Here is a 27,168-nt window from a genome sequence, read left to right as displayed (position 1 = left end):
ATCTTGATACGAAATGTTGCCAGTGAAGCTAAATAAACATCATGGTTTATTGGATATGCACACATGAGTGGGTGCCCCGAATAAGTGTCCTGCCTAGGGCCCTATTTTATCTCAATCTGGTTCTTAGTCATCCATAGTTATTTTGCACATCATCTGCACTTTAATAAAAATTATATAGTATCATGTTACCTATGAGACTGCATGGAAAGCAAATTAATTTTCTAAAAGCATTTTTTATCTTTCTATTTCTAAAAGAATAAATAAAGGGATTCAGCAGTGGTATGATGACAGTATACACCAGAGCAAGGAATTTGTTATAATGACTACCTTTGGGGCTAACATACACAATGATACATATATCATAGAGCAGAGAGGCTACAATGAGGTGGGACGAGCAAGTGGAGAAAGGTTTCTTTTTACCCTCATTGCTTTTAATCTTTAAAACAGTCCTTATAGTATGAAAGTAGAATCCCATTATACTAAGTAAAGGCAAAACAACTGAAATTACAGCAACCAAACTTGTGACTAGATTACTGGCAAATGGGTCTGAACATGTCAAATTCTGTGGTGATGTCAGGTCACAGAAGAAGTGATTGATCTCATTTGGGCCAAAAAAAGTCCAAAAGAATTGTGAAATTGTAGGGAAAGAAGAGAAAATAAACCCAACCAGCCATGGAAGTACAGCCAATTCAGAGCAAAATTTACTGTTCATAATAACAGAATGCAATGGGCTGTTTATAGCTAAATATCGATCAAAGACCATTAAAGTAAGTAGGAAGCATTCAGTTACTCCCAGTGCATTGAAAGTGAACATCTATCTGAAACATTCAAAAACTGATATTGTCCTCTTGGTCTGAATGAGGATTGCTAAGATTTTTGGAAAAGTCACTGAGACAAACATTATCTCCAAAGTCGAAAATAAACCAATGAAAAAGTACATTGGGCTACGAAGACAAGGCTCAGTTATAACTAAAATAATGATAGTAATGTTTCCGGGCATACATACAATGTATGCCAAGAGAACAGCACAAAAGAGTATATTCTGGAACTTGTGGATGTTGGGAAAACCGAGAAGAATAAATTCACTCAATGCAGATTTGTTCACAGCTTGCATTTTCAATATAATATAAACCTACAATAATAATAATAACAAGAATAATAAATAAAAAGTTTTGTATAATTTAAATTTTAGCTTTATTTTTTAGTACTTAGAATTATATTGCTAATATTCATTTAACACATTAGCACAATTTAACATACAGTATTGCTAACAATCAACAATCTCAAAAAATAAATTAAACATAAATATATATGTTGAGTCTCCCATATCCAAAATGCTTGGGACCAGAAGTAATTTGGATATCAGAGTTTTCCATATTTTGGAATATTTGCAGACCATAAGGAGATTTCGAGGGGATGGGACCCAAGTCTAAACACAGAATGCATTTATGTTTCATATACACCTTATACAAACAGCCTGAAGGTAATCTTATACAAAATTGTAATATTTTGTGCAAACAAAGTTTGTGTACATACACAAAATTAATTTATGTTTCATAAACACCTTATATGCACAGCCTGAAGATAATTTTATACAATATTTTTAATAATTTTGTGCATTTAACACAGTTTGTGTACATTGAATCTTCAGAAAGCAAAGTTGTCACTATCTCAGTTGCCCTCCAAAAATTCTGTATTTCGGAATGTTTGGATATGGGAGACTCAACCTGTATTTAATAAAGTTAATAGGAATTAAAGATGAGCAGCTCAGGATAGACTCAGTTCTTCCCTTTGGATTGCATTTAAACAATATCTGATTAAAAATATGAAACATCCATTATTGGCAGGAAAGTTAAATTTCACCAATTTTCAGATCCGATCTCGCCAGGAAAAACGTATTTGAATTTCTTGCTGCTAATTCTAATTGAAATAATTACAGATAACAAAATGCTGTCTTTGCTTCTGCTGTTATGCCCGTTGCCTAATGTTGCATACTTGCTCCTGTTTTCCCAGTTAAGCAAGATGGCAGATAGTTCAGGCATATGGAATTTAGCTAATTCTAGTAGAAAACACTATTTCTGAGAAAAAATAAATAAAATATGCTCTTATACACTCAATAAATGAAAAATTAATTCCCAGGGAAAACTCTGAAATGTATAAAATATTTTTCTGAACATGAAGGAGTTCTTCATGAACCCATTGTTCTCAGCCATTAATTTGTTAGCAAAAATAATTTTTGTCTTACTTGCTGCTTGCTTCAATCTGAACTGCTTATACAATGTATTGATTTAATAAATCCATTAAAATAGGAAATACAGTTTTTATTAATATATCATTTAAATACTAAGCATTATTAAAGCAATATACAAACAAACAAGAATCTAATACACTTGTACTGTATGTCCCTTTATAGCATATTCAATTATGGGATTCTGGCAAGTGAGAATACAATATCCTTTGCTAATTCAATATGATTTTACTGTGTAATGAGACTTAGTTCAAATCAAACAGCATAAGGATCTCAATTATGCTTTTTATTTTAACATTGTCCTTGATAATTACTTTTGTAAGGCATCAATATTTCCCCAAAGATTTGGAGCATCATTTTGAATTAAACTTTCTTCTCTCTGTAAAATATATATATTTTTCATTATACTGTATATATTAGACATGTACACAAACCCCTTGTGTTTTGCTTTTGGTTCTACATTTTTGTAATGTTTTGGTTATATGACCCTATAGAATGTTTTCATTAATAAAGAACTAAAACCTAAAAATAAATGCCTAGCAGAAAAAAATATATTACCAACATACTTTTACAAATAGCAAATCACAGGCCTCAGGCAATTACAGGTAAATGAAGATGAATTAACAGGCTTATAGTCTTTACACCAAAACAGCAAACTGGGTAAAGCTTATAATGAAAAGTGGTGCAGGATGGAATCATCCTTAGTCCCTCCTACCCTTATGTTTTAGATTAAAAAGGACATGCACAATTTAACAAACCAAGCACTTCAGTGACAGGGGCTGACACTTTTGTGGCTGAAGTGCTTGGTTTGTTTGGGCCCCCACAAAACAAACCACCTTGGTGGAGTGGTTAAACCAAGCTACTGTACCAAGGGGCTTAAGGCAAACAGTGTTGTTAATCAATATCAAAGTTGGAAAATGTCATTATCATCATCACCCTGATCACTGTTAGTTTATTGTAATTAAACTAAAAAGGTCTTCCTCATAGAATTTGTAGTTCACTTTGATGAACGTTAGTTTTCAATAGCCTCCTATGCTGATCGCTCACAAAGCTCTCCATCTATGCTTAACACTCTTTCCGAGTACACACTGCAGGATGAGTAGCTCCAGTACACCATTGCTAGTTTGTGCAAGGGGATCCAAATTTCCTTTTTTTTCCTTCCAGTATTCAAAGAAACTGTGTGAAATTTTATTGTATATTATCAATAAACTAATTTTCCACCATTCTATTGATGCTTACTGTATCAGATTGGTTATGGTAGAGGTGTCAATAATTGTGGGCAATTCTTTTAAGGCTGATCAAATGTTTTAGTTTTGTGTGCTGAGTTGACTCATCATTACCAGTGTATCTCTTTTAAAAGTTAAAATGTTTTCCTGTCAGCAGCATTTGCAGGAGAAACTGAAGCAGTAGATGTGTCATGTGCCACTTGAGCTTACAACTTGCCTGCAATGATCTCTTGGCATTTCTTAAGATCTATGTCAATTGGAAAGAAAGGCATTACATAATACTTAAACTTAGGATCAAGCATGGTTGCCAAAATGTAGTGATCCAATTGCAAGATGTTGCAAACCCTTGAGTCCTGGTTAAGCAAAAAAAGAAGTTGAGCTACAAGTCCAACATACTTAGCAGAATAACTTAGTTTCACTTCCTCCTTTAGCTTATCTAGCTGCTTTTTCAGTAGTTTAATTAAGGATATGACCTGACTCAGGTTGGCAGTGTCTGGACTTGCTTCATTGGTTACAGTAGCTTGCATAAAACCAAAATTATTCTCCTCTGCACTGGACTAAGGTAACATGCCCCCCTTTCCTTATCTTATGGATTGATATGTACAATTGACAGCTTGTTGTTGTACCTCCATTCACTGAAGCATATAAAGGGTAGAATTACACCTAGTTACTTGCTTCAGTTGCAGAATGCCGAAAATGGCCAGAAAATCTGAACCACCAAGTTTATTGTGTGACAAACCATGTTATGTTTTCAAAATCACCCAGTTGTAATGCTTGTACAATGTTACTTGTGTTATTGAAATTACAAACCCTAAGGGAGTCTTAGAAGAATAAGCCATTTTGCTATCACATCCATGAAATTTTCCAAAGGATTACACTGCTGTTCCTCTTAGGGAGGCCAGTGATACAGAGAGTAGCTTGCTCTTGATTGAGCTGGCATTGCATGTTAGATACTGCTGCTGATAAAGATGATACACACACCCAGTGGGCTGTCACAGTCATGTAATCTTTAGTTTGACCAGTACTGCTAGGCAACATATCTGTACCTACTTGTATAGTTTGTACAATGGCATTTTCTAAGCAAACAATAACTTTTATTTTAATGTCCTGGTAAGGGTGAGGAATTGCTGTTTTGGTAAAATGGAACAGAGATGGAATTTGGTAGCATGGACACAACCTCAACTAATCATCTAAAATCAGATGCTTTGATGGCAGATTTTGGATTCAGATCAAATGCTAACATAGCTGTCATAGCTTGAGTGATCCACTGTTCAACAGGATGGCGGGTGTCATACTTGGTTGCTTTTGTAATTTAATGTTTCATAGTTAATTGTTTGAAATAACTAGTCTTCTTGGTTCAATTCTGTGATGAAGATTCACCATCAGCAGCAATAGCTCCAGCAGCACACAAAAATTATCCTTGGGAATCTAGGTTAAGGGAAGAATCAGTTTGTCTTTGCAAAATTAATGCAGGACTATCTCCAATTTCTAATGAGGAGTTTGATGATGAAGGTGTTGGAAGTGGAAATTGCATGTAGTCGAATCTATTAATGCTGCTTGTAGCTGATGCTGGACTGCTTGTTATTACATAGGATTTTTGAGATTTTGATAAAATAATTTGAATGAACTCACTGCAACTGACATATCAGGGAAGAGGTGTGTACATGGCACTTACTTTGGCTCTACAAATGGCACAGATGCCTTAACAAAAGTTGTCAGGATTTGGGTAAAAATAACTCCACACAAAAGAGGTGGTTATTTGTTTTATTAATCTTATCACTAGCAAAAACTGCTGCCACTGTGTCTGCTTACTTTGACACAAACAACATCACCCTTCTGAATTTTATCAACTCCTTGGTCATATCTCTGTCACCCTACCCAAGCACCTAACTTCAACTACCTACTATAACTGTCTGTGCTAATGGCATCCTAATGGTGTTTTTTAAGACCAACTAAAGCTCACACCCTCTCCCTATACTCTACTGTGTGAAATGGTGCTTGATCATGAGGGAGGTACTGTTTTATGCAATCCAAAACATGCAAGATCTGAGACTTCTGGGAAAATTATGTTTTTGCCTCATTTTGAGATCTGAACTTGGTGGAAAGACCTGAGTTAGGATTTGGTTCTCATTGGTTATCCCAATTTCATGTGTGTTTGGTTTACAGCAAAACCAAACTGCTCATCTCTAGTTTAAATAGCATAACTTGGCAATAAAGCCATTTCCATTTTTAGGGGATGTTTTTCTAAAAATCTCAATAATGGGTTAAATGATGTGGGATAGGTATGTGGAGTTGTTATATTGACAGGAAACAGGTTTTACAACTTGCAGATGAGAGTTAAGTTTTTTTTTTAATTTTTATAAACTTAAACTTAAAAACACTGAAAAACTACTATGCAGACACTTTACCTTGTTCTGATATCTAAGCTTAGTGCGAAGACCCGAGCTGAGACTTGGATCCACTTGTAAACCCACTCGGTTGTTTTTCAGACTTCAACAATCCGAATCAAATGAGTGCATCTCTGGTTTATATAGGTCCAGTTTAAGAGACGTCCCCTTATGCAACAAAAATAATTGTCTTGTGCCCTTCATATGGTCAAACATAGGGAGGCCAATCCCGGGGCTTTTATTCAATCCTTGGATTTCCAGAATAGGCCTGGTTTGAAAAAAAATGCACTCAACCAGTCCCCACAGTGACTTACTGGCTGGGCTTTTGGTGGCGTTGGTGGTGTCTGTGTCCTGTAGAGTGGTGGGTCACATGGGTGGTCCAGCCGGCATCGGGCTGTGTAGCATGACCCCTGTCCTCATGTCATGCTGCACAGTGCCAGGCCAGCCAGGGGAAGGAGAAGCCGGGCAGCATCTGAGCACTCTGCTGTAGGTGCTCAGCTCTGCCTGGCGTTTAAAAAAAAGAAAACATTTATGGCCAATCCCGGGCCAAATTTTGGTCAAAATCCCGGGATCTCATAGATCCCAATCCCAGGATTGGCCTCCCTAGTCAAACATAACTGCCTTTAATAAGTATATGCAAGCGGCGGCACTTGGATGAAAAAAAGACAGAAGTAGGTAGCTACATTTCCATTCGAGTAAAATAACATTTGCACAGGTTCTTTCATTATTTAATAGCACATTAGAAAATGACATCAAATGAGATTTCATATGATAAATGGACATTTTATAATAATGTATGGTGTACAAATAATTGGAGAATGTAATATATTGTGTCTTGTGTTTTTTAGGACATAGATAACGGTGCTTATGTTTGATGGAAATTACTTGGCCTCAAGTGGATAAAAGTAATATCTTGGTACTATAAAGCAAATATTAGTAACAGAGATATGGCTGAGTCAGGTGTCATTGTTAAATCTTGTGTTTTAAAAAAGCCTAACTGAGTCTCTACAAATTGGCTAATCTTCAGAAGACAACAAAACTATGTTTTGGGTACTGTATGTTTACCTCCTCTGGGCTTGCAGGCTTTGATTTAATTGGAAAAAAGTGATGAATTCAGAAAATTCAGTGATGTAATAAAGAAACAAATTATTCCAGCTATAGAGAAGAGCTCCACCGCTATAATGGGAATTTCCAGCATAACTTTGCTCATTACTATACATTTAAAAAACAAATATGCTCGATAGAAAAATCCACTTGATAAGACAAACTACAATATTGTTTAATGAATTGCACTCAGGTGTTTCTTGGAGTTTGCATAAATGATCTTCTGTTGAAATAAAAAAAATATTTTGTTGCTAAACATTTTGTCTCTTGCAAGAAACATAAAATATAATATTCCTCTTAAATTGATAGACCAATTTCTTTATTTTCTATGGATGTAGGCAGTGCAATCATGTATTCTCTTTGGATCCTATTGACATTAATGGAAGGTATTGCCATACTGTATGGAAGTTTCCATTCAAACTCAAAAACACATGCACTATTTGGGCAAGCTTGAGACCAGAATTGCAATAGACTTTATTACAAAGGAAGCAGAGCAGTGGTTGGGGATAAAGGAAAAGGGATCTACAGATAAAGTTGTGATAAATAACAAGTCTTAAATATATTAACAATAACAGGTTATCCAGGTTTTGTAGAGCAGAATACAAGTAACAGATATAACCAGATTCCGTGGAATTTAACAAGAACTGAATAACAGATAGTCCTTAAAAACTGAATGCATGAACTAGCACTTACAGAGTATGCCGTTTTGGTGAGAGCACTAGTTACTGGAAATAATAAAGCAGGAATCCTGGAGCAAACAGGAGGAGACCAACTTCTAACAAGTTAAAGTGAGTGATCAGCCAATGGAGACAAGTATTTCATAGGCACACAGGAGTAGCTCATTAGCTGGGAACAAACCAGAGGTTTAACTATTACCTGAATGTCTAATATAAGAACCAAAAGAGCAGTACCAATTGGTACTGCAATGTGAACTCTTCAGAATTTTCTATATGTCTGCTGAAATTTGGCCTAAAACTACCTAAAAGTAGATAAAGAGAACCAAATTAAACAAATGAGACAAAAAATTAGCCGTGCTCATTGATTAAAATATCAATATCTGTCAGCAGCAAAAGTATGTGATCCTTTGCTTTCAGTATTTGGTATGACCCCCTTGTGCAGCAATAACTTCTTCTAAATGTTTCTGGTAATTGTTGATTAGTCCTGATCATTGGCTTGGAGGAATTTTACCCCATTCCTCCTTACAAAACCACTTCAACTCTGTTATGTTGCTGGCTTTCCTCCCATAAACTGCTCGCTTTAGGACCTTCCACAACATTTCAATTGGATTAAAGTCAGGACTTTGACTTGGCCATTCCAAAACTTTACATTTATTCTTCTATAACCATTCTTTAGTCGAATTACTTGTGTGCTTTGGGTCATTGTCTTGCTGCATGACCCACATTCTCTTGAGATGCTGCTCATGGACAGATGTCCTGACATTTTCCTTTAGAATATTCTGGTATAATTGAGAATTCATTGTCCCATCAATGATGGCAAGTCGTCCTGGGCCAGATTCAGCAGAACAGCCCAAACCATGATACCACCACCACCGTGTTTCACAGATGGAATGAGGTTTTTATGCTGGAATGCAGTTTCTTTTTTCTCCAAACATAATGCTTCTCATTTAAACCAAAAAGCTCTATTTTATACTCATCTGTCCACAGAACATTGTTCAAGTAGTCTTCTGGCTTGTCCATGTGATCTTTAGCCAGCTGCAGACAGGCAGCGATGTTCTTTTTGGTGAGCAGTGACTTTCTCCTTGCAATCCTGCCATGTACATCATTGTTGTTCAGTGTCCTCCTGATGGTGGTCTCATGAACATAATATTAGCTAATGTGAGAAAGGCCTTCAGTTGCTTAGAGGTTACCTTGGGTTCCTTTGTGACCTTTCAAACTATTAGACGCCTTGCTCTTGGCATGATCTTTGTTGGTTGACCACACCTGGGGAGGGTAATAATGGTCTGGAATTTCCTCCATTTGTATACAATCTCTCTGACTGTTGATTGGTGGAGTCCAAACTATTTAGAGATTATTACTGCATTATTACTCAGCCATCAGAAAATATGAACATTTTCTAAAAAGACATACCATGGTCTACATAGATTCAATTGGTGAACCCAAAGGCATGGTACTATTCTTATATTTCCAATATCAAAAACGTATAATATTTATATTGATAGGTTGATATATTGTATATCAGTGGTAGCCAACCCTGGTTCACAAGAGCTACCAACGGTGCATGCTTTTCAGATCTGCTCACAGAATCACAAGTGATATAATTTGCTCCACCTGTGGATCTTCTCAAATGTGTTAGTAATTAATACAACTGTGCACCTGCTAGGTGGTCTGGAAAACGTGAACTGTTGGTAGCTCACAAGGACCAAGGTTGGCTACCCCTGAAGTATATGGTCTTTTGAAATCATAGACTCATCTATTTACTATTCAATTTGTAACAGGCTGTGAGGATATCCATATTTACAAGTATTGTAAACTATCGTCAATGGTACCTTCATAGAGATCTAATTGAATGCATTCCAGACCAACAATAGTGGTGTACCTTGTGGAACTAACACACCTTTAATATTTAGATTCTTTATATGACTCATGTGATTGTTAACTAGACCAATTGTTATTCTACTATGGTATAATCCAGTTTTCATTGTATTGTATTATCAAAGGTAAATAATTGTGAAGTCTGCTCAGCTCACTTGGAGTTCCAAAGTCCAGATTTATTTGCAAACAGAAATAAATAGCGTTCCGCCCCTTACAATATGCAAGCTCAATTGGACCAATACAAGGCTTCAATTCTAATGCATTGACTTCCAACGGTCACTGCAGTACAATTTATAAGTTCACATTCAAATAGTCCTTAGGGAATAAGATAATTAGATACAAGCAGGGATCTGTATATACTCAGTCAGTTCCCTCTTTTTTGTGTGTGCCAACCGGATCTTCATTAGCCAGAGGGCCCCACCAAAACTATCCCAAATCTGGGATTCCTTTGTCTTTACAGTATCAGGGAGAGTGGGAAGTTTCAGTTTCAGGTTAAGCACATTACATTACTTATCTGAATATAAACAGGATCTAAAACATTATACCAATAATATTAAATTTATGTTTACAACAGAGATGCAGTATTTACCTATAATACACTACAAATAAAATGCTGATTAAAATAAGACTAAACATCAATATACAGTTATGTAACATTATAAATATACTTAAAGTATATTTTAAATAAGAACTTTATATTAATGATATTCCATAACCACATGGTGTGATGGTTTCTGCAGGGTCAACAAAGTTATCCTATTGGTATACAGAACAGAACAAGGCCAAATAATGGTGCTATATTATGAAACACAATGCTCATACAATCAGATAGACCAATTAGTAATTTATAACCCATATAAGTATCTATCTTTAACAGTCCACCCTTTGATAGGTCACAAAACACTATCATATCTTCTTCTTATGACATTTAGTCAGACATATGTTGATATATATATATATATATATATATATATACACACACACACGGTCTAACACAAATCAAACATCAATCATTCAATTGAGCATTGAGTGCCAGGGAAAAGGGTAAGACAACCCTTATATGCACTCAGCGGATCCCTAGGGACCATTGGTAGGATGTGGGAAATCATCTAACCTATAAAGGATGCTTTGGGAATTACAGCAAAATGTTCTATGATGTCTGGTATCACATTCACTATACATATAATTATGTATGGCTAAACCGAATCACTTTTATTTTATTAATAGAGCCAATATAAATATTTCAAAATAGGCATACTTATCTTTATCCTCCACTAATAAATACTAATCCTCTAAAGAATATTCAAATCACTATTAAGCGTACATAAACCTTTTTTTTTTCTTCAATTATGGGCTCATAATAATTTCAAACCCTCCATAGTGTTTCAAAATCCCAAAGTTTCATCAGGTCTGTTTACTATACAAAACTGAACAATGTGTTAAGCTGGACCAAATTTTTATATCAATTTCCACACCTTCAGCACCACCACCAAACCTAGTCTGCATCACTTGATTCCCTTTGCAAAAATAGATTGTCCTGTGAAAAAAAAAAAAATTTGGGAAGAGAGAGAGAGAGAAAAAAGAAAATAGGAGACAAAAATTCCAAAAGAACTGTGGTCTTCAGTGCTGCAGAAGTAGATCTTTTGATGGATCTTAATTTCAGGTGTTTAATGACAATTGTCTCTAAGTCTCATGGAATAGATTCTCGATTGACGGTGTAACAGGTTCAATCTCTACTTGGTCTGGAATCTTCTCAGTATTGCCGACTTTGGCCCTCATTCAGAGCCGTACGCTCTGAGCAGAGCGCACGCTCTGAATGAGGGCCGGGCTCCATTTTCATGGAGCGTCCTCCTGGACGCTCGTATAGCTGTGGGTCACCACCTACAGGCTATACGAGCGTGCTTTGTGATGGCCGCGATGGTCGAGACCATCGCGACCATCGAAATTGCGAGCCGGAGCCTGCGGTTGAGGTTTTCAACCGCAAGCTCCGGTGTGATTTTGGCTCTATCAGAGCCAAAATCACTCCCACTGACATCACTAGTGATGTCAGTGGGCCGGCTTCTGATTGACAGCATGCCCCCTTTGATCGGACACAACGAGCGAAGGACTTTCCTTCGCTCATCGCGTCTGGCGCATGCGCACGACGGAGCTCCCTCCGTCATGCGCATGCTCAGTGCATAACTTCGACCCACTTGCGAGCGGACAGCCGCTCGCGAGTGGGTCTGAATCAGGCCCTTTGTTCACTGTTTGTTTATTATACATGTACTTCACTTTTTTATTTTCATTCTTTATATGCAGCTGTGGCTGCTCTTAACTATTTCTTTTACACTGCACTTTTCTTACTATGGCGGTGTCCTGGGGCAGCTTAGCTGGGCTAGTTTGGAGGTGTGTCCTGCACTCTGGATTTGAATCCTAGTATGTTAGGGACCTACCCTAAAGAGGTTACCTGGATATGGTGGGTAGGCCCATAACCTTGGCCAAGATTATGCTAAAAACCTCTATTGATTGCCAAATTTTATTGCATTTATATATTATCAATAATTTGGAGTTGTACACCTGAGATTTTGTCTGTTTTTGTTGCTGACTTCCTTGCAGTGGGTGGCATGTATCCAAGTAACTCTTTTGGCTACCTACAAGGCTGTAGTGCTGGTCATCAAAACCTGGTACGGTCCTTCCCACTTGTCTACTAAACAACCTGAACATAAGAAGTTTCAGATCATAACATATTCCCCAGGCTCAATCTCATGGCATTTTGCTTCTGGCCTCTCAGGAGACAATAATTTAGAGTTCTTTTGTTGCTTCCTCAAGTGATTATTCATTTTTTTATATGAGGTACTGAACAGTTACTTCATTGTTGCGTTTTAAATCTTCTTGAGGATCTATCATCACATGGGGTTGTTTACCAAAAAGTATCTTAAAAGGTGACAGGTTAAGAGGTGGTTTTGGAAGTGGTCCTGATGGTGTGTATGACTAATGGCAATGCTTCTTGTCACGTTAAACTGGTTTCAACCATCACCCTGCTCAGTTTGTGCTTAATAGTCCCATTGACTCTCTCCCCACCTGTCCACTAGCCTTGGGCCTAGGGGGAGTGTGCAACCTGCTACCAATACCCCTGCATTTACACATGTTCTGGAAAACTTCACCAGTAAAATTAGTACCTCAATCACTTTGGGAATACCAAATCTACACACAATTTCCTGAACAATTTTCTTAGCAGTAAAAACAACAGTATTAGAGGCAGCTGAATATTCTTCTGTCCAGTTAGAGAAAATGTCAATACAAACTAATACATGTCAATTTAAACTAATACATTTTAATTTAAATACCTGCAGGGTGATGGTTGGATGAAGTCGATTTGTATTACCTGAAAAGGTCTGTCTGTAGGAGAAATATGGGATGGTTCTGTATTGTTTTCCCAGTGTTCTTTCTCAAGCAAGTAAGATAGAACATTGCTCTCTTAAAAGCCTATGAAGAGAATCCTGGTGCACACCGATATGCACCCACAAGGTTACACATACCTTCCTTACTCAGATGAGTCAGACCATGTGCAGCCTCTACTAGGCTTGGAAGATATGTCTTGGGGGCTACTGGCCTACCTTGTCCATCCTTCCAGAGTCCCAAGGACTACTGACCACATTCCTTCGCCTTCCAGATGGCCTTTTCCTGCTGGGAACACAAAACTTGTATTTCAATTAGTTTCTGTACACTAAAAACTTCAAACATCATTATCTTAGTAACATTTGTCTTTACAGGAAGGTCTGCTGCTCTACTGTTGCAAAGTAACACTGGGTCTCTGTCATATGTGTGTGCTTCACTCTTAATGCCTGCAACCTCTCCTGGTAGTTATATGGCTGTCAAAAGCCTATGTATATGTTGTGCATGTGCCACTGGTGTGCCTCCTGCTGTCATAGGCATACAACATGATTCTTATCTGTCATAGGACCCCAATTTTATATTATATGAAATCCAACTGATATTAATGTTCCATGTAATCATGCATATCTGTGTAACTGCTATATCCTCGCCACTCTCCAGCCTTTGTATCTTATGAGATGCATAAGGTAAATAAATCACAGGATTTAACATATTACATCTTTTGATGGATATTATTTGATGATGTGGTAAGAAACAACTTCCATCTTGTGTTCATTTGTATCAGATTTAGAATGAGCAGATACTGCATAGTGTGCATATAACGTTAGATCAAGCCCTTATATTGTGTTTTTCATAAATTCTGTTTGGTGTCAAGTGTCTCCTTGGTCAAATATGTCCCAAATATTTCTCCTTTCACTGATATGGCTGTAGCTTATCCTTATACCTTGTGTCCTGCTTGCAAGAGATGAAACAATTGTTTTAGCGTTAGATAAAAAAATAATAATAATAATCATAACAATAACTTATCCATATGACTAAAAATGGATACATATAGAAGTTATTAAGGATCTGGTCACCTCTCTATCTATAATAAAGTTTGATTAGTACCAGAAACATTAATTTTCACATTAGGTTCATCTTTGAGGTTTTCTGTCAATCTAACTAGCTGTAGCACACAGGTATGACCTAAACTTCAAGAGTTATTGACATACTCACGTGTAGCATTTGTGGCTATCATTTGTGCTTGTCTCTGGTATGTAGCATCAGGTACTTGGGTATTCTCTGAATAATTCACATGTGGTGGGCCTCTTTCTAATCCTTGATCCCTTCTAGGCCAATTACCTTGTTCCTGTTTATGTAAAGGGGAATTTTTCCCATGTACCTGAGATAACCTAAGTCTGTATTTCCCTTCTTATACTGTCCCAATTTACATTTCCTGCCCATATGTCCTATTTGTCCACATGTGTAATACATACCTGACTGTGGCTGTCTTTCCTTACCATCCCATCCACTGTACCTTTGCTGCTGTGTATGCTATTCCTGTAGGGCCTGTATACTCACAATCATTAATTTCTCACTTTACATTTCCTTTCTCTTGGTTATATTTTTATCATGGTTAATAGTGGATTCCCTAAGGGCATCTACCGTAATACCTCTCCAATTTGGAATAGAGGTCTGAACTCTTGTTTTCAAATTCTCCTTAAGGCCATCCATAAGAACTGAAACAGCCACTTCCCTGTGGTTCACATTGTCTTTATGTCAGATATTAATGTATACTTGGCCATTTTCAACAAAGCTATATGGGATTATCTTTTTTCTTTATGAAGAAAATTTTATGCCATTCAACAACTACAGGGAAGTACATTTTTAACTGAGTGTTAATGTTAATAATGTTCGCCTGATTATTCTCATCAGTTAAAGGTTTGTCTTCCTCCAGTTGACTATCCTTAATAAACTTTTGCACATCAATTGTGGGAGGTTGACATGCCATTAATACTATTCTCCAATTATTATTTGTGGGTTCATGGGCATTACCCAAATCCTTAAAACATTTTTGACAATTGGTTAGATCTTTCCTAGGATCTGGGAATAAAGTAATAATTGATCTTAATTCAGATCTACTCCAAGGACAGTGCTTAGCTACATTTCTAAATGGGATCATACTATCCTTATCAGGTTTTACTATTAGGAACAGCTATTGTGCGTACTGCATGCTCACTATTGTTTATTCTGATTGCAGAGACTATTGTTTCAATAGCATGAATGCCCCTGGGCTTACTAACATTTGAGAGCACCTCATGATCCTCAATAATGGCCACTTGAAGCATAAACTACCCCTCCCCTCCATTGGACCCTCCTGTAACTAGATGATATGAGAAACAGCAGAAATTAAAGCAGGTTCATTGTATTCATTACAATCCTCATATATATCTTTTTCCAACTCTAGATACAAATTACATTTTACTTTCTTATCAGTGATACTTAAACCATCATCTGCATATGGCGGAGGTGGTGCGCTTGCGACTTGTGTAAAAAATTGTTTATACCACATATTCAAACACGTATTATGTTTAGGTCGCCACTTCAGCAATCTTAACATACAAAACTTATCTTTAACAGTGCTCAATATTTCTGGATCAAAGCTACCAACATTAGGAAATAGTTTCTCACATTTTGCAGTCAGTTTCCTCCACTTATCACAATACAGTGTTGCCTTCACACCAAGCCAACCTCAAGGTGTTTTCCAGCGTGGTCCCTAACTCACCCTATTAAAGACTGATACAGTCACTCAGTTACAATTTACTTGTCTCTGTGCCGGGCCAATCACCTGCTTTCGTTGGTACTATTTACCGCAAGCTTTGTTGATTGTTGTAAACAACTCAAGCAGATAAAAACTTTTGCTTTAACCACTTGCATTTCTGAAATATACTTTTAAGCTAACCTAACCTCACAGCACAACAAATATACTTCTAATCCCTACATTATCTTGTATATTTCAAAAACCTGAATGCCTCTTACCTGGGCATTCAGCTCTATACCTCTCTGGGTATCCCACATTTCTCAAAGCGAAGTGACCTCAACTTTTTAACAATATTTCCAACACACAATTCACATACACACTTTTTTTCCTGTACAGCAAATGTTCCTATTGCTGGTAGCTTATTTCCAGAAACTCCTAACAATTCTTCAGTATACTATACTATAGTAGGAACAAATATAAACGTTTGAATTTAGTGGCCAACAGTAAATGAAGTATATACATAACTTAAAGACTCAGTCGCTTACGCTTGAACATAACCACCAATTTAAGTACACAATCTCTTTACATAATTAAAAAAAAGAAAATTGCAATAGGACTTTTGTAGGTATTTGGCACCAGATGCACTTTAAAAAGAACGATTTACATTCTTACCTTAAAGATGCTTCCACCCTAGTGCTGATAAAAACGAATTCTGGGGCGGTACTTTTTATTTAAAATAATTTCTATGTAAAACATAAAATTGACTGAGATAAAACTAAACTATGAGCCAGTTTCAGTTTGTTAGAAGGCCACAGATTCTATTGTCTGTGTCCTGGCTCAATGTTTTCATATGCTAAATTAACTTGTCTAGCAAGTCTGACCAGCAACAATAAAATGGTGTAGTCTGAAACACAGAGCTACTGTATACAATTTTAAATGATATAGCAATGTAACTATGAGGTAGAAAGTTATTTTAAAACACAGCAAATATCTAAACAGACTATGCAATTTGTTTTACCTTTTCCCAAATTCTCTCTCTGCATTCTCTCAATTCATAAAGTAGGAACTTGGTATATCACCACAGATGGTGTAAGATATAGAACAAATTGTTCTTACCTTTTTGTGACGCATCTTCCAGCTCTGGTGATACCCCAAATTCTCGTCCACGAATAGAGAAGTGAGAGTACTCTGTGAGCCCCCATTTTTCAAAGGTAAATAATTGTGAAGTCTGCTCAGCTCACTTGGAGTTCCAAAGTCCAAAGGATTTATTTGCAAACAGAAATAAATAGCATACCGCCCCTTACACTGTGCATGCATGATTGGACCAATACAAGGCTTCAATTCTGAATGCACTGACTTCCAATGGTCACTGCAGTACAATTTATAAGTTCACATTCAAATAGTCCTTAGGGAATAAGATTATTGGATACAGGCAGGGATATGTATATAGTTGACATCAGATAGGTCAGTTCTTTCTTCTTTGTGTGTGCCAAACAGATCTTCAATAGCCAGAGGGCCCTGCTGAAACTATCCCAAATCTGGGATTCTTTTGTCTTTACAGTATCAGGGGAGAGGGGGGAAGTTTCAGTTTCAGGTCAAGCACATTACATTGCTTAACTGAATATAAACAGGATCTAAAACATTATACCAATAATAATAAATTTATGTTTACAACAGAGATGGAGTATTTACTTATAATACACTACAATTTAAATGCTTATTAAAATAAGACTAAACATCAATATACAGTTATGTAACATTTGAAATATAGTAATATACTTAAGTATATTCAAAATAAAAACTTTTTTTTAATAATATTCCATAACCGCACGGTGTGATGATTTCTGCAGGGTCACCACAGTTAACCTTTTGGAATACAGAACAGAACAAGCCCAAGGAATGGTGCAATATTATGAATCACAATAGCATACAATCAGATCTCATACAATCAGATACACAGATCAGTAATTTGTAACCTATATAGGCATGCATTCATCTACGATATCTATCTTTCACAGTATATGTATATTTGTACTTTTTTTGGGTCAATGTGTTTATTTCCAACTCTCACATCAAGTTGGTGCTTTGGACAACATGTTCCTTTAAAATAAAATATGTAAAGTTCCTAAAGCAAACCATAAGCATTGCTTGTGGGTAAGCTGCCCCATTTTCCGTAATGCTGCCTTCTTCAATAGAATTGCCACCCCCAAAATGCCAGCAGTACTTCAATCATGTTGTGGCATTTGGGGCACTGAGCATGACATCGCAGTCCCGGGTCTGCACATGGTTTACATACATCTCTGTATAACTACTGTTTCATTAGAATTTTTCTAAAATCTATATTGGAAGGTAGAAAAGTTTTGTTACACTAGCAGAATGACAATGGCAGCAGTACAGTGTAGTTGTAAAATAACAAAGTGTGCAAGACTGTTGTAAAATGATGAGTATAATATTAGAGAGTAGTAGTGGGACAATAAATGAAGTGTGACGTGTAAGAGTAAGCATTGAGTGAGATAGTTAATTGATGAGTAATTAATAAAGCAAATCAATAGAAGGTACAACCTGCATATAAGTAATGATTACAGATGGTAAAGATAGCTAAAGGGTAAACAGCAGATAAGAGTAGACAATTAGAATGCGGTGAATCAATGGAGCTAGTGATGGTGCAATTATAGTGTTAGTTTCAAAGTGGCATAAGCCTTAAAGGTAACAGACAGGTTAAAGAGTTCTAGTGATCCACAGTGGCAGATACCATATAGTCTGGAGCTATTCAAATAAAGGTTTAGGTTCAAAGGAAAGGTGCACTTCGATCTGAGAAGTACCAATGAATCTGGGTGAATTGAAAGGGGAACATTTTAAGTAATGGTGAAGGTCAAAGCTGAAAGAGGTGCATTAGGTAAATAGGTCATTGAGCAGGTCAGGGGAAGTGGAGCAGTTGATTCATGAAAGTTTGAAGGAAGGATCAGTAATGGAGGTGCTGGATATCAGATGTGATGCCAGGAGTTGGAACCTTAGATCACAGTCTCAGGTTGTGCAGATGGGCAATAGATGGGATGAGAAGCCACCTGGAAGTTTGGAGTGTCCGGATAAGGAGACTTGGGTGTAAATTTACTAAGGGTCGAGTTTGCGTGAGTTTGTAAAGAGTTTCATCATTTTTTTCATCTTGCAAACTTACTAAAGACAAACTCAAGTGAGTTTGAAATGAGTTCTCTTTTTTCACTGTTAAAACTCATGTGAGATTGCAAACTCAAAAATACTCACCATCAGCCAAATTAGGAAGTACTTTAGATGAAAAAGATGCAACTCGCAAAGTTACTAAGGTTCGAGATTCCAATCTCGTGAGAGATTGTAGCAAACCTACTGTGAAATAGAAGTTTTAAACAATCACCTCCTAAGCTGCGAGTTTGGCTGAAACATATACAAATCATTGTGATTTGTGTATGTTTTTTTTTTTTTTTAACTTAAGTAGGGTTAATTATTTTTTTAAAAATTACGTGAGGTTCCCCCCCCAAAAAAAAGACTAACCAGCCCCGGACTTGCCAGCCAGTCCTGGTTCTTAAAATGACAGTGAAAAAAATGTGTAGGGTTCTATTGTAATTAAAGAACCAGCACCAGGCAGCAGGGACAGAGCTGGTTTTAAATATAGGGAGATAAAAAATGGCATGAGGTTCTCCCTATATTTAAAACCAACTCCTGACACTTTCTAGCGGGAGACTGATGCCACAGCCAGGGGTGCCCTTTCACCAGGCCCCCCAGTCACAGCATCAGCCCTGACCACTAGTCAGCCCAGGCCAGTGATCCCTGGGGAGTTGGGGATCCCTCCAATAAAGGGGCACCCATGTCCTAGACTGATAGACCGGGGCTAACCCCGCCACCCCTGGGTGGTGTGCAGTGGGTTGATAGTGTTGGTGTAGTGTTAAACATAGAATTAACAACATTGTCTTTACAATAGAACTGCAGGTCCCAGCAAGCCTCCCCCGCATGCTGGTACTTGGATAACCACAAGTACCAGCATGTGGGGCATTAAGGGGCCATTGGTAGCTGTAGTTCACCTGTATAGAAATGAGTAAAGAAACACAAGACACACACACTGTGAAAATGAAGTTTTATTACATCTATACATACACACACATACTCACCTTCTCCCAGATGTTCATGACCCCTTCTCAATGTAAATTATCCAATGGAAGTACCTGTAAAAAAAAGATCCAATACTCACCTTTAGTCCCATGATGTTCTCCGCAGTGATCCAAATAGGGCCTCGGACACACTGTAAACAAGACGCTACAGCATATTGTTACAGTAATGCTAATGACAGCTCTGGGCTTGAGCTAACATTAGTGCCGGGCAGCCAGCCAATCAGCGGCAGCTTCCATTAGCACCGATCATTAGCTGGGACCCACGTGGCTTAGCCAATGAGCGGCTCTACCGTGTGGGACCCAGCCAATGAGCGGCTCTACCGTGTGGGACCCAGCCAATGAGCGGATGCTAATGTTAAGCCACCGCTGAATGGCTGGCCGCTCAGCACGAATGATAGCTCAAGCCCAGAGCTGTCATTATTGTTAATGTAACAATATGCTGTAGCATCTTGTTTACAGTGTGTCCGAGGTCCTATTTGGATTACTACAGAGAACATGATGGGACTAAAGGTGAGTATTGGATCTTTTTTTACAGGTATTTCCAATGGATACTTTACGTTGAGAAGGTGATGTGAACATCTAGGAGAAGGTGAGTATGTGTGTGTATGTATGGATGCAATAACATTTTATTTTCATGGTGTGTGTGTCTTTTTAAACATTTCTATACAGATGAACTACAGCTACTAATGGCCCCTTAATGCCCCGCATGCTGGTACTTGTGGTTCTCCAAGTACCACCATGCAGGGGAGGCTTGCTGGCACCTGCAGTTCTACTGTAAAGACAATGTTGTTAATTCTATTTTTAACACTGCACCTACACTATTAACCCGCCACCCAGGGGTGGCAGGATAGCTTTGGGCTATCAGCCTAGGCCAGGGGTGCCCTGGAGAGGGGGATCCCTTTATTTGAGGGGTCCCCAACTCCCCAGGTATCCTTGGCCTTGGCTGACTAGTGGTCAGGGCTGATGCTGTGGCTAGGGGGCCCGGTGAATGGGCTCCCCTGGCTATGGCATCAGCCCCCCACTAGAAAGGGTCCAGTGCTGGTTTTAACTATAGGGGTACCCCTACACAAATTTTTAACCCCTATAATTAAAACCAAGACTGGCCCTGCAGCCTGGTGTTGGTACCTAATTTATGGTGGAACCCTACTTGTTTTGTTCCCCCTTCATTTTAGGTACCAGAACAGGTTGGCTAGTCCGGGGCTGGTTAAACTTTAGGGGGGGACTCTGTCATTCTTTTTTAATTATTTAACCCATTTTTTACAGGTCTTAATACACAAGCAGCTTACACATATCTCACTGATATGTGCAGGCTGCTTGCTCCATGAGTTTGGAAGAGAGAAAACACTGCAATCTCGGGTGAGTAATCTCACTTAAACTCTCCTTAAACTCTCCTCTACACTCGCAATTTGGAGGAAATTTGGAGGAAAAATCTCGATCTGCTTCAGCATCGAAAAACTCACTTTCAGCTAAACTCACTTCTTGGGTAAATTTGCGAGTTGTTAAAGGGAAAACTCATCCGAGTTTTGGTGAAGCAAAGTGAGTTTAAAAACAACAAAACTCGATCAAACTCGGTTCTTAGTAAATTTACCCCCTGGACTCAGATACCCATAACGGGGTGCAGCCAAGTTAATTTTGAAAAAAAATTGCATATAAGCATTAGGATAATTAAGATTATATTTTGCACCTCACTAAGATAACATCATAGCCATTCATTGTAATGTTTCTCATTATCTGCAATATACATTTATGTAAATGAGTCTTTGTATCAAGTTAACTTTGAGACTGCATGTGATGCTGTCTGATTAGTTTTCTCAAAGCATTCTTTACATCTCTATTCCGTAAAGTATAAATAAAGGGGTTCAGCACTGGTATAAGAACAGTATATGCAAGAGCCAGGTACTTATCATTGTTACTACCTTTAGGTCTGACATACACGGTGATAGCTGTGCCATAGAACAGAGAGGCTACAATGAGATGGGATGAGCAAGTGGAGAAAGCTTTCTTTTTACCATCATTGCTTTTAATCTTTAACACAGTCCTTATGATATGATAGTAGAATCCTATTATCATAAAAAAAGGCAAAACAGTGGCAAAAACAGCCACCAAACTTGTGACCAAATTACTGACAAATGGGTCTGAACATGCCAAATTCTGCAGTGGTGCCAGGTCACAGAAGAAGTGATTGATCTCATTTGGGCCACAATAATCTAAAAGGACTGTGAAAATTGTAGGGATGAAAGCCAAAATAAAACCAATCAACCATGGAACTACTGCCAATTTGTAACAAAATGTATTGTTCATAATAAGAGAATAATGCAATGGGTTGTTTAAAGCTAAATAACGATCAAAGACCATTAATGTAAGAAGGTAGCATTCAGTTACTCCCAGTGCATTGAACGAGTACATCTGTGTAAAACATTCAAAAACTGATATGGTCTTCTTGGTCTGAATGAGGGTATCTAAGAGTTTCGGAACAGTTACCGAGACAAACATGATCTCCAAAACAGAAAATGACCCAATGAAAAAGTACATAGGGCTACGAAGACAAGGCTCAGTTATTATTAAAAAATTGATAGTAATGTTTCCAGTGATGCATACAACATATGCCAATAGAATGGCACAAGAAAGTACATTCTGTAACTTGTGGATGTTGGGGAAACCCAGAAGAATAAATTCACTCACTGCAGATTTGTTCACAGCTTGCATTTTTGATTGAAATGATCCTACAGCAAAAATGAGTAAGTGTAATTATTTAATTACTAGCTTTTAAAACAGAAATTTCATAAACTTATTTCTATCATAATCAACTAAAAAAAATATGCATAAAAATATTTCCAAGTGGGTCTATTTATGAAGCTGTGTCTGCCCAGTTTAACAAGCACTTCTAGGTAATGCCATCTTGAATTTGCAATATATGGATGCTTTGCTGGATCCCCTCCGGGAAAAAAGCCCATTGGCATGCATGGGTGCTTTTCACATTACCTTTTTGCTGGTGAGGGTGAGAAAACCTCTGATTGGGGTTTGGTGGGTTTCCAGAAGGAGCCCAGTCATGATAAATTCTGCCATGACAATATTATTCATCACTGAAATATGCAGTGATACATAATACACCTAATACAGCACCATTGATACATAGAGCCCCTAATAACATAAAACATGCTACAGAACATGTGAGGTATATTCAACAAAGATCATAGTATTTAGAGAAAATTTGCAAACTGGTAGGTACAGATAAGAAAGTGCTTTTCTTATTTTGTAATGTCCATGTCCTAATTTTACATAAATTCTCTTGTTTTCCTAGCTAAGAGATGTGAATGGACTCCTGTGCTTTTTTTGTTTAGTTTTGGCAAAAACTACCCTCAAATGTTATGGTTTTGGCAAAAACACCTTCAAGTATTTTGATTCTTTTCTGTTTTGGTTTCCTTTTAAATTGATAAAATCAGCTAAAATCATGTAATTTGGACCTGTTTATATTTAATCCAAAACCCGAGATTTGGTTCTGAATTACAGGAAGACCCAAGCTGGGAATTGGTTCTACTCAGAAACCCAAAAGTGATCTGAGCTGGGATGCAATTTGACTCTGAACTCCAAAATTCAAAGAGGAGCAAATCTTCCTGAGTACAAGCTGTCTGTAGATGCACCTATCAGATTGACCTCCCAAATCCAAATTTTAGAACCAATAGTAGGCATACTTTTGGCATCCACAAAGATGGAAGTTGTTATTTTATTTGCTCAATACTTTCAACAGGAAGTCAATAAATCCTGGAAACTAATTTTTTATATGGGCAAAAACCGATTGAAAGACACAAGACCCATCCACAAAAGTGACTTGCTTTCAATGCTATATTAACCTCATTCACTGTATTAGTTGTAAACATTCAGCAAAAATAAATGCAGTCATATGGTACACAATGCATTATAAGTATGTTTTAATAAACTACAGCTCATGTATAAATGTGTTACTTTATCTGTAGTGATCAGTCATATATGGGTGCAGAGTCTGCACCTGTAATTCTCTGTGCTGCTTTTTTAATGGAACAGGTTTAAAGGAGAAATCCACACTTTGGCCATTTTATGTTTCACGATACTGTACACGTAATATTACAAGAGATTATGTTATGTCAAACTTGCCAGACAATAACCAACAATAAAATATTAATTAATTTTAGGTGATTAACAGAATTTTTTTAAAAACAAAAAATGCACAGTACAGTGGGTCATACTGTACCTTTAAACACAGGCCAGATTTTAAAACAGTTTGTGCTATAGTACAGTATATTTGTCTCATTCATCATTTGCATAACTATCATACCTTTCACACTGTTCTCTGTCCTTTAAATGATATGTATTCTTCTTTAATAACTACACTGAAAGCCCGACATGGGACTAAGATAGGCAGCAAAATCCCTATGCCTATTATTAGCCCAATGCCGAAATCCTGATGCCCAGCATACCAAACATATGTAAGCTGGGTGTCTTAGGTTGTAGTCAAAGGGGGGGGATTATGTTTAGAAACCCCCAGGGGGACATAGGATTAGGCAACCCCCCCAGGACAGTTAGGGTTAGGCTAGGGAAAGGTGGTTAGGGTTAGGCAAAACTAGGAAGAGATTAGGGTTAGGCACCCCCCTAGGAGGGTTAGGTTTACGGTGTGAGTAGGGGGGTTAGGGTTAGGCACCAATGGGGGAGGTTAGGGTTAGGCACTAGGGGGGAGGTTAGGGTTAGGCACCAACATGGGGAGGTTAGGGTTAGGAACTACTAAGGGAGGGTTAGGGTGCTTGCCAACCCCAGTCTGAATTTTGATCCGTCGGTCTTTCATTGTCGGTATTTGATCCTGTGTCTATTCAGCCACTGGGATTACATACCGATTCCCTTCTATACAGCTGTACTATATACATTGGGCCTCATTCCGAGTTGTACGCTAATGCTACTGCAGCTGCGATTTTTGTAGCTGTGGATGTACGAAAATATGCTGATGCAACAGCAGCCGAGACTTGTTACTGAGATGCTCAACTGAGCCATTACAGCTTTCTGCAACTTCGTACAGAGGCGCAACATCGAACACAGCTCAAACATCAGGCAAACATCAACTCATTGAGTGAGTCTATGGTCACTCAGAATGGTCGCCATAATGAAGATGCTGGAACCATGTTAACTGTGTACGGGATTACAGGCGCAGGATGTGACACTCTCCCCAAACGGTTGAAACACGCCTGCATTTTTTGCCAATACTCCCCGTTGCCACCCCCCATTGTTCCCTGCCTGCCAATCACACTCCCATTAAAGAAAAGTAGCATGTGACTATGTTAAAGCACGTGGAGTGCGACTCAAATGTATGCGCAGTGGCAAAAAATTGTTCCATTCGCGATAACATCGGCGTAGTGTACAACTCTAAATGAGGCCCATAATCAGGTCACAACAAATTCACATGTTGCTTGATTGGTGTCTGAAAGTTTCTGTAATAAATACAACTTAAATATTTCACATTAACACTTTCCCAACCAGAGAATGCCTGTTTAATAACTCTGTTTTCTTCCAGTACTGTGCAGTACACCCTCTACCAGGCAGCTGTTTTCTAATGTGCTGCTGCTGCTGGAGCCAGGCTGACTACCTCCTCTGAATTTTTTCTAGGGATGTGTGCCGACCCCCATGTTTTGGTTAAGGATTTGTATCTCCTTTAAGGTTTTGGATCTGTATTTGGTTTTGCAAACACCCTCAAGTGTTTTGGTTTTGGATCTGGATTTAAAAAAAAAAAAAGATAAAAAGTTTTAAAAACAGCTAAAATCATGTAATTTATGCAATCCAAAACCCAAAATTCGGATTTGAATTCCGAACCGCAAAAAGATCAGAACCGTGACCCGGATTTACATGGATCTCCTTAATAGATCAGAACTGCCACTTGGATTTACCCGGATTCACTAAATTCGGGTGGATTCAGATTTCTGGAGAACCGAACCACACATCTCTAGTTTTTTCCCAATAACTGGGTACCTATTGACTATATGTGCTAATAAGTACATTTGCAAAAAAGTAAATATTGATTTTATTTTTCCTTTATAAAATGGATTTTAAGGAAAGTTAAAAGAAATATTTATCTATTTGCACATTTGTCTTTGAAGTTTTACTATTATATGCTTCATTTTATTATTAACCCTAGGTTATCAGTACATTTTAATTATCTTGGTTGAAACCACTGTTATCACATGCTATTATATATAGACCTCTGTACTGATAAGAAACATTAATTCCATAATGCAACACATACTGTATATGTAATAATATAAACAGCACACTACATGAAACACATACACCTATATTGACTATCTAGACATACTATTTAATCTTTGGCATCTAAAATCATATATAATTCCTAAACACAAAACAAGTACTAATAACTGCGCTGGGTTGGTATCTTAGCATATATCTTACCTACAAGTGGTTGCAGGAACATGCACATACCCATTAGCATAATTACCGCAGATTTATCATTCACTATACAGTATAGAGGCAGCACAGTCATTAGCAAGTCTAAAGCTTCTAAACCCAAAATGTAGACCATTGTCTCTGGGCCTCATAGCTGCATCAGACCTTGTACAAATGCACATACAGAAATTGGCATCTGTGTAATAGAGATAAACGTTAAAGTAGATTTCTGCAGTTGCAATGATTACAGAAAATCCCTTTTAGTAAGAAACATGGGAATTTTTTTTTATATTTTAGCCTTTTTATATTTAATTCTATGCAGTAAATTATACATATGTATTTATATGTGCCACAAAACCCAAGCATTATACTGCTGAGAAAAAAAAAATTAAATATAATATATAAATATATATATATATATATATATAAATACAATTTTTGTATAAAGTAAAAATTAAAGTGTAATTCCCCTTGAACACTCCAATATTTAAAATTGTTTCTGGTAATGGAGAATTTTTAGCCCCCTCTATCCTCAGTCTTTAAGTGTTTATGAAAAAATAAAAACTATATTTTACTGTACTTACTTGGTGGTTGTTTCAGTCTGAACTGCTTATACAATAACATATTTTAAGAAATCCATTACTATTGAAAGCATTGAAAGGTTTGTTAATGTATCATTTGATTGCTAAGAATTATTCAAGCAATATACAAATAAGAATGTAATACGTTTGTATGTCCCTTTTATAGCATATTCATTTATGGATTTCTGGCAAGTGGGAATACAAGATCCTTTGCTAATTCTATATGACTTCACTATGTAATGAGATTTAGTACAAACTAAGCATTAATAGAATCTCAATTATTATTTTATTTTTACTTTTTAACTAGTTACTTTCACACTGTCTTTGATATTAACCTTTGCGTGGCGTCCATTTTCCCCATTTATATGGGACAGCATTTTGAAATAAGGTTTGTCC

At 37.3% G+C, this 27,168-nt stretch overlaps 1 protein-coding gene across 1 annotated transcript; it reads right to left on the bottom strand.

The window, feature by feature from the left end:
* Positions 1 to 11,959: 11,959 nt before the first annotated feature.
* Positions 11,960 to 22,477, bottom strand: LOC148481278 (olfactory receptor 10AG1-like). The gene is made up of 2 exons (XM_088453733.1): positions 21,575 to 22,477; positions 11,960 to 12,067 (listed from the first exon to the last, which is right to left on the bottom strand). The coding sequence occupies exons 1-2, from the start codon at positions 22,475 to 22,477 to the stop codon at positions 11,960 to 11,962; spliced, it is 1,011 nt and encodes a 336-aa protein (XP_088309859.1).
* Between the last annotated feature and the right edge of the window lie 4,691 nt (positions 22,478 to 27,168).

The sequence above is a fragment of the Taudactylus pleione genome, unplaced genomic scaffold (assembly GCF_031769625.1).
Source record: "Taudactylus pleione unplaced genomic scaffold, aTauple2 ptg000587l, whole genome shotgun sequence".
NCBI lineage: Eukaryota > Metazoa > Chordata > Amphibia > Anura > Myobatrachidae > Taudactylus > Taudactylus pleione.
This window is presented reverse-complemented; position numbering and strand designations above follow the sequence as displayed.

Bases quoted from the DNA above. Each gene is read 5' to 3' on its own strand.
- LOC148481278 (XM_088453733.1), bottom strand. From the start codon at position 22,477: ATGCAAGCTGTGAACAAATCTGCAGTGAGTGAATTTATTCTTCTGGGT. The intron at 12,068-21,574 runs ATCAGACAGCAT...TCTCAGGTGTAC, and splicing joins AGAATGCTTTGAGAAAACTA to AACTCCAAATTATTGATAAT.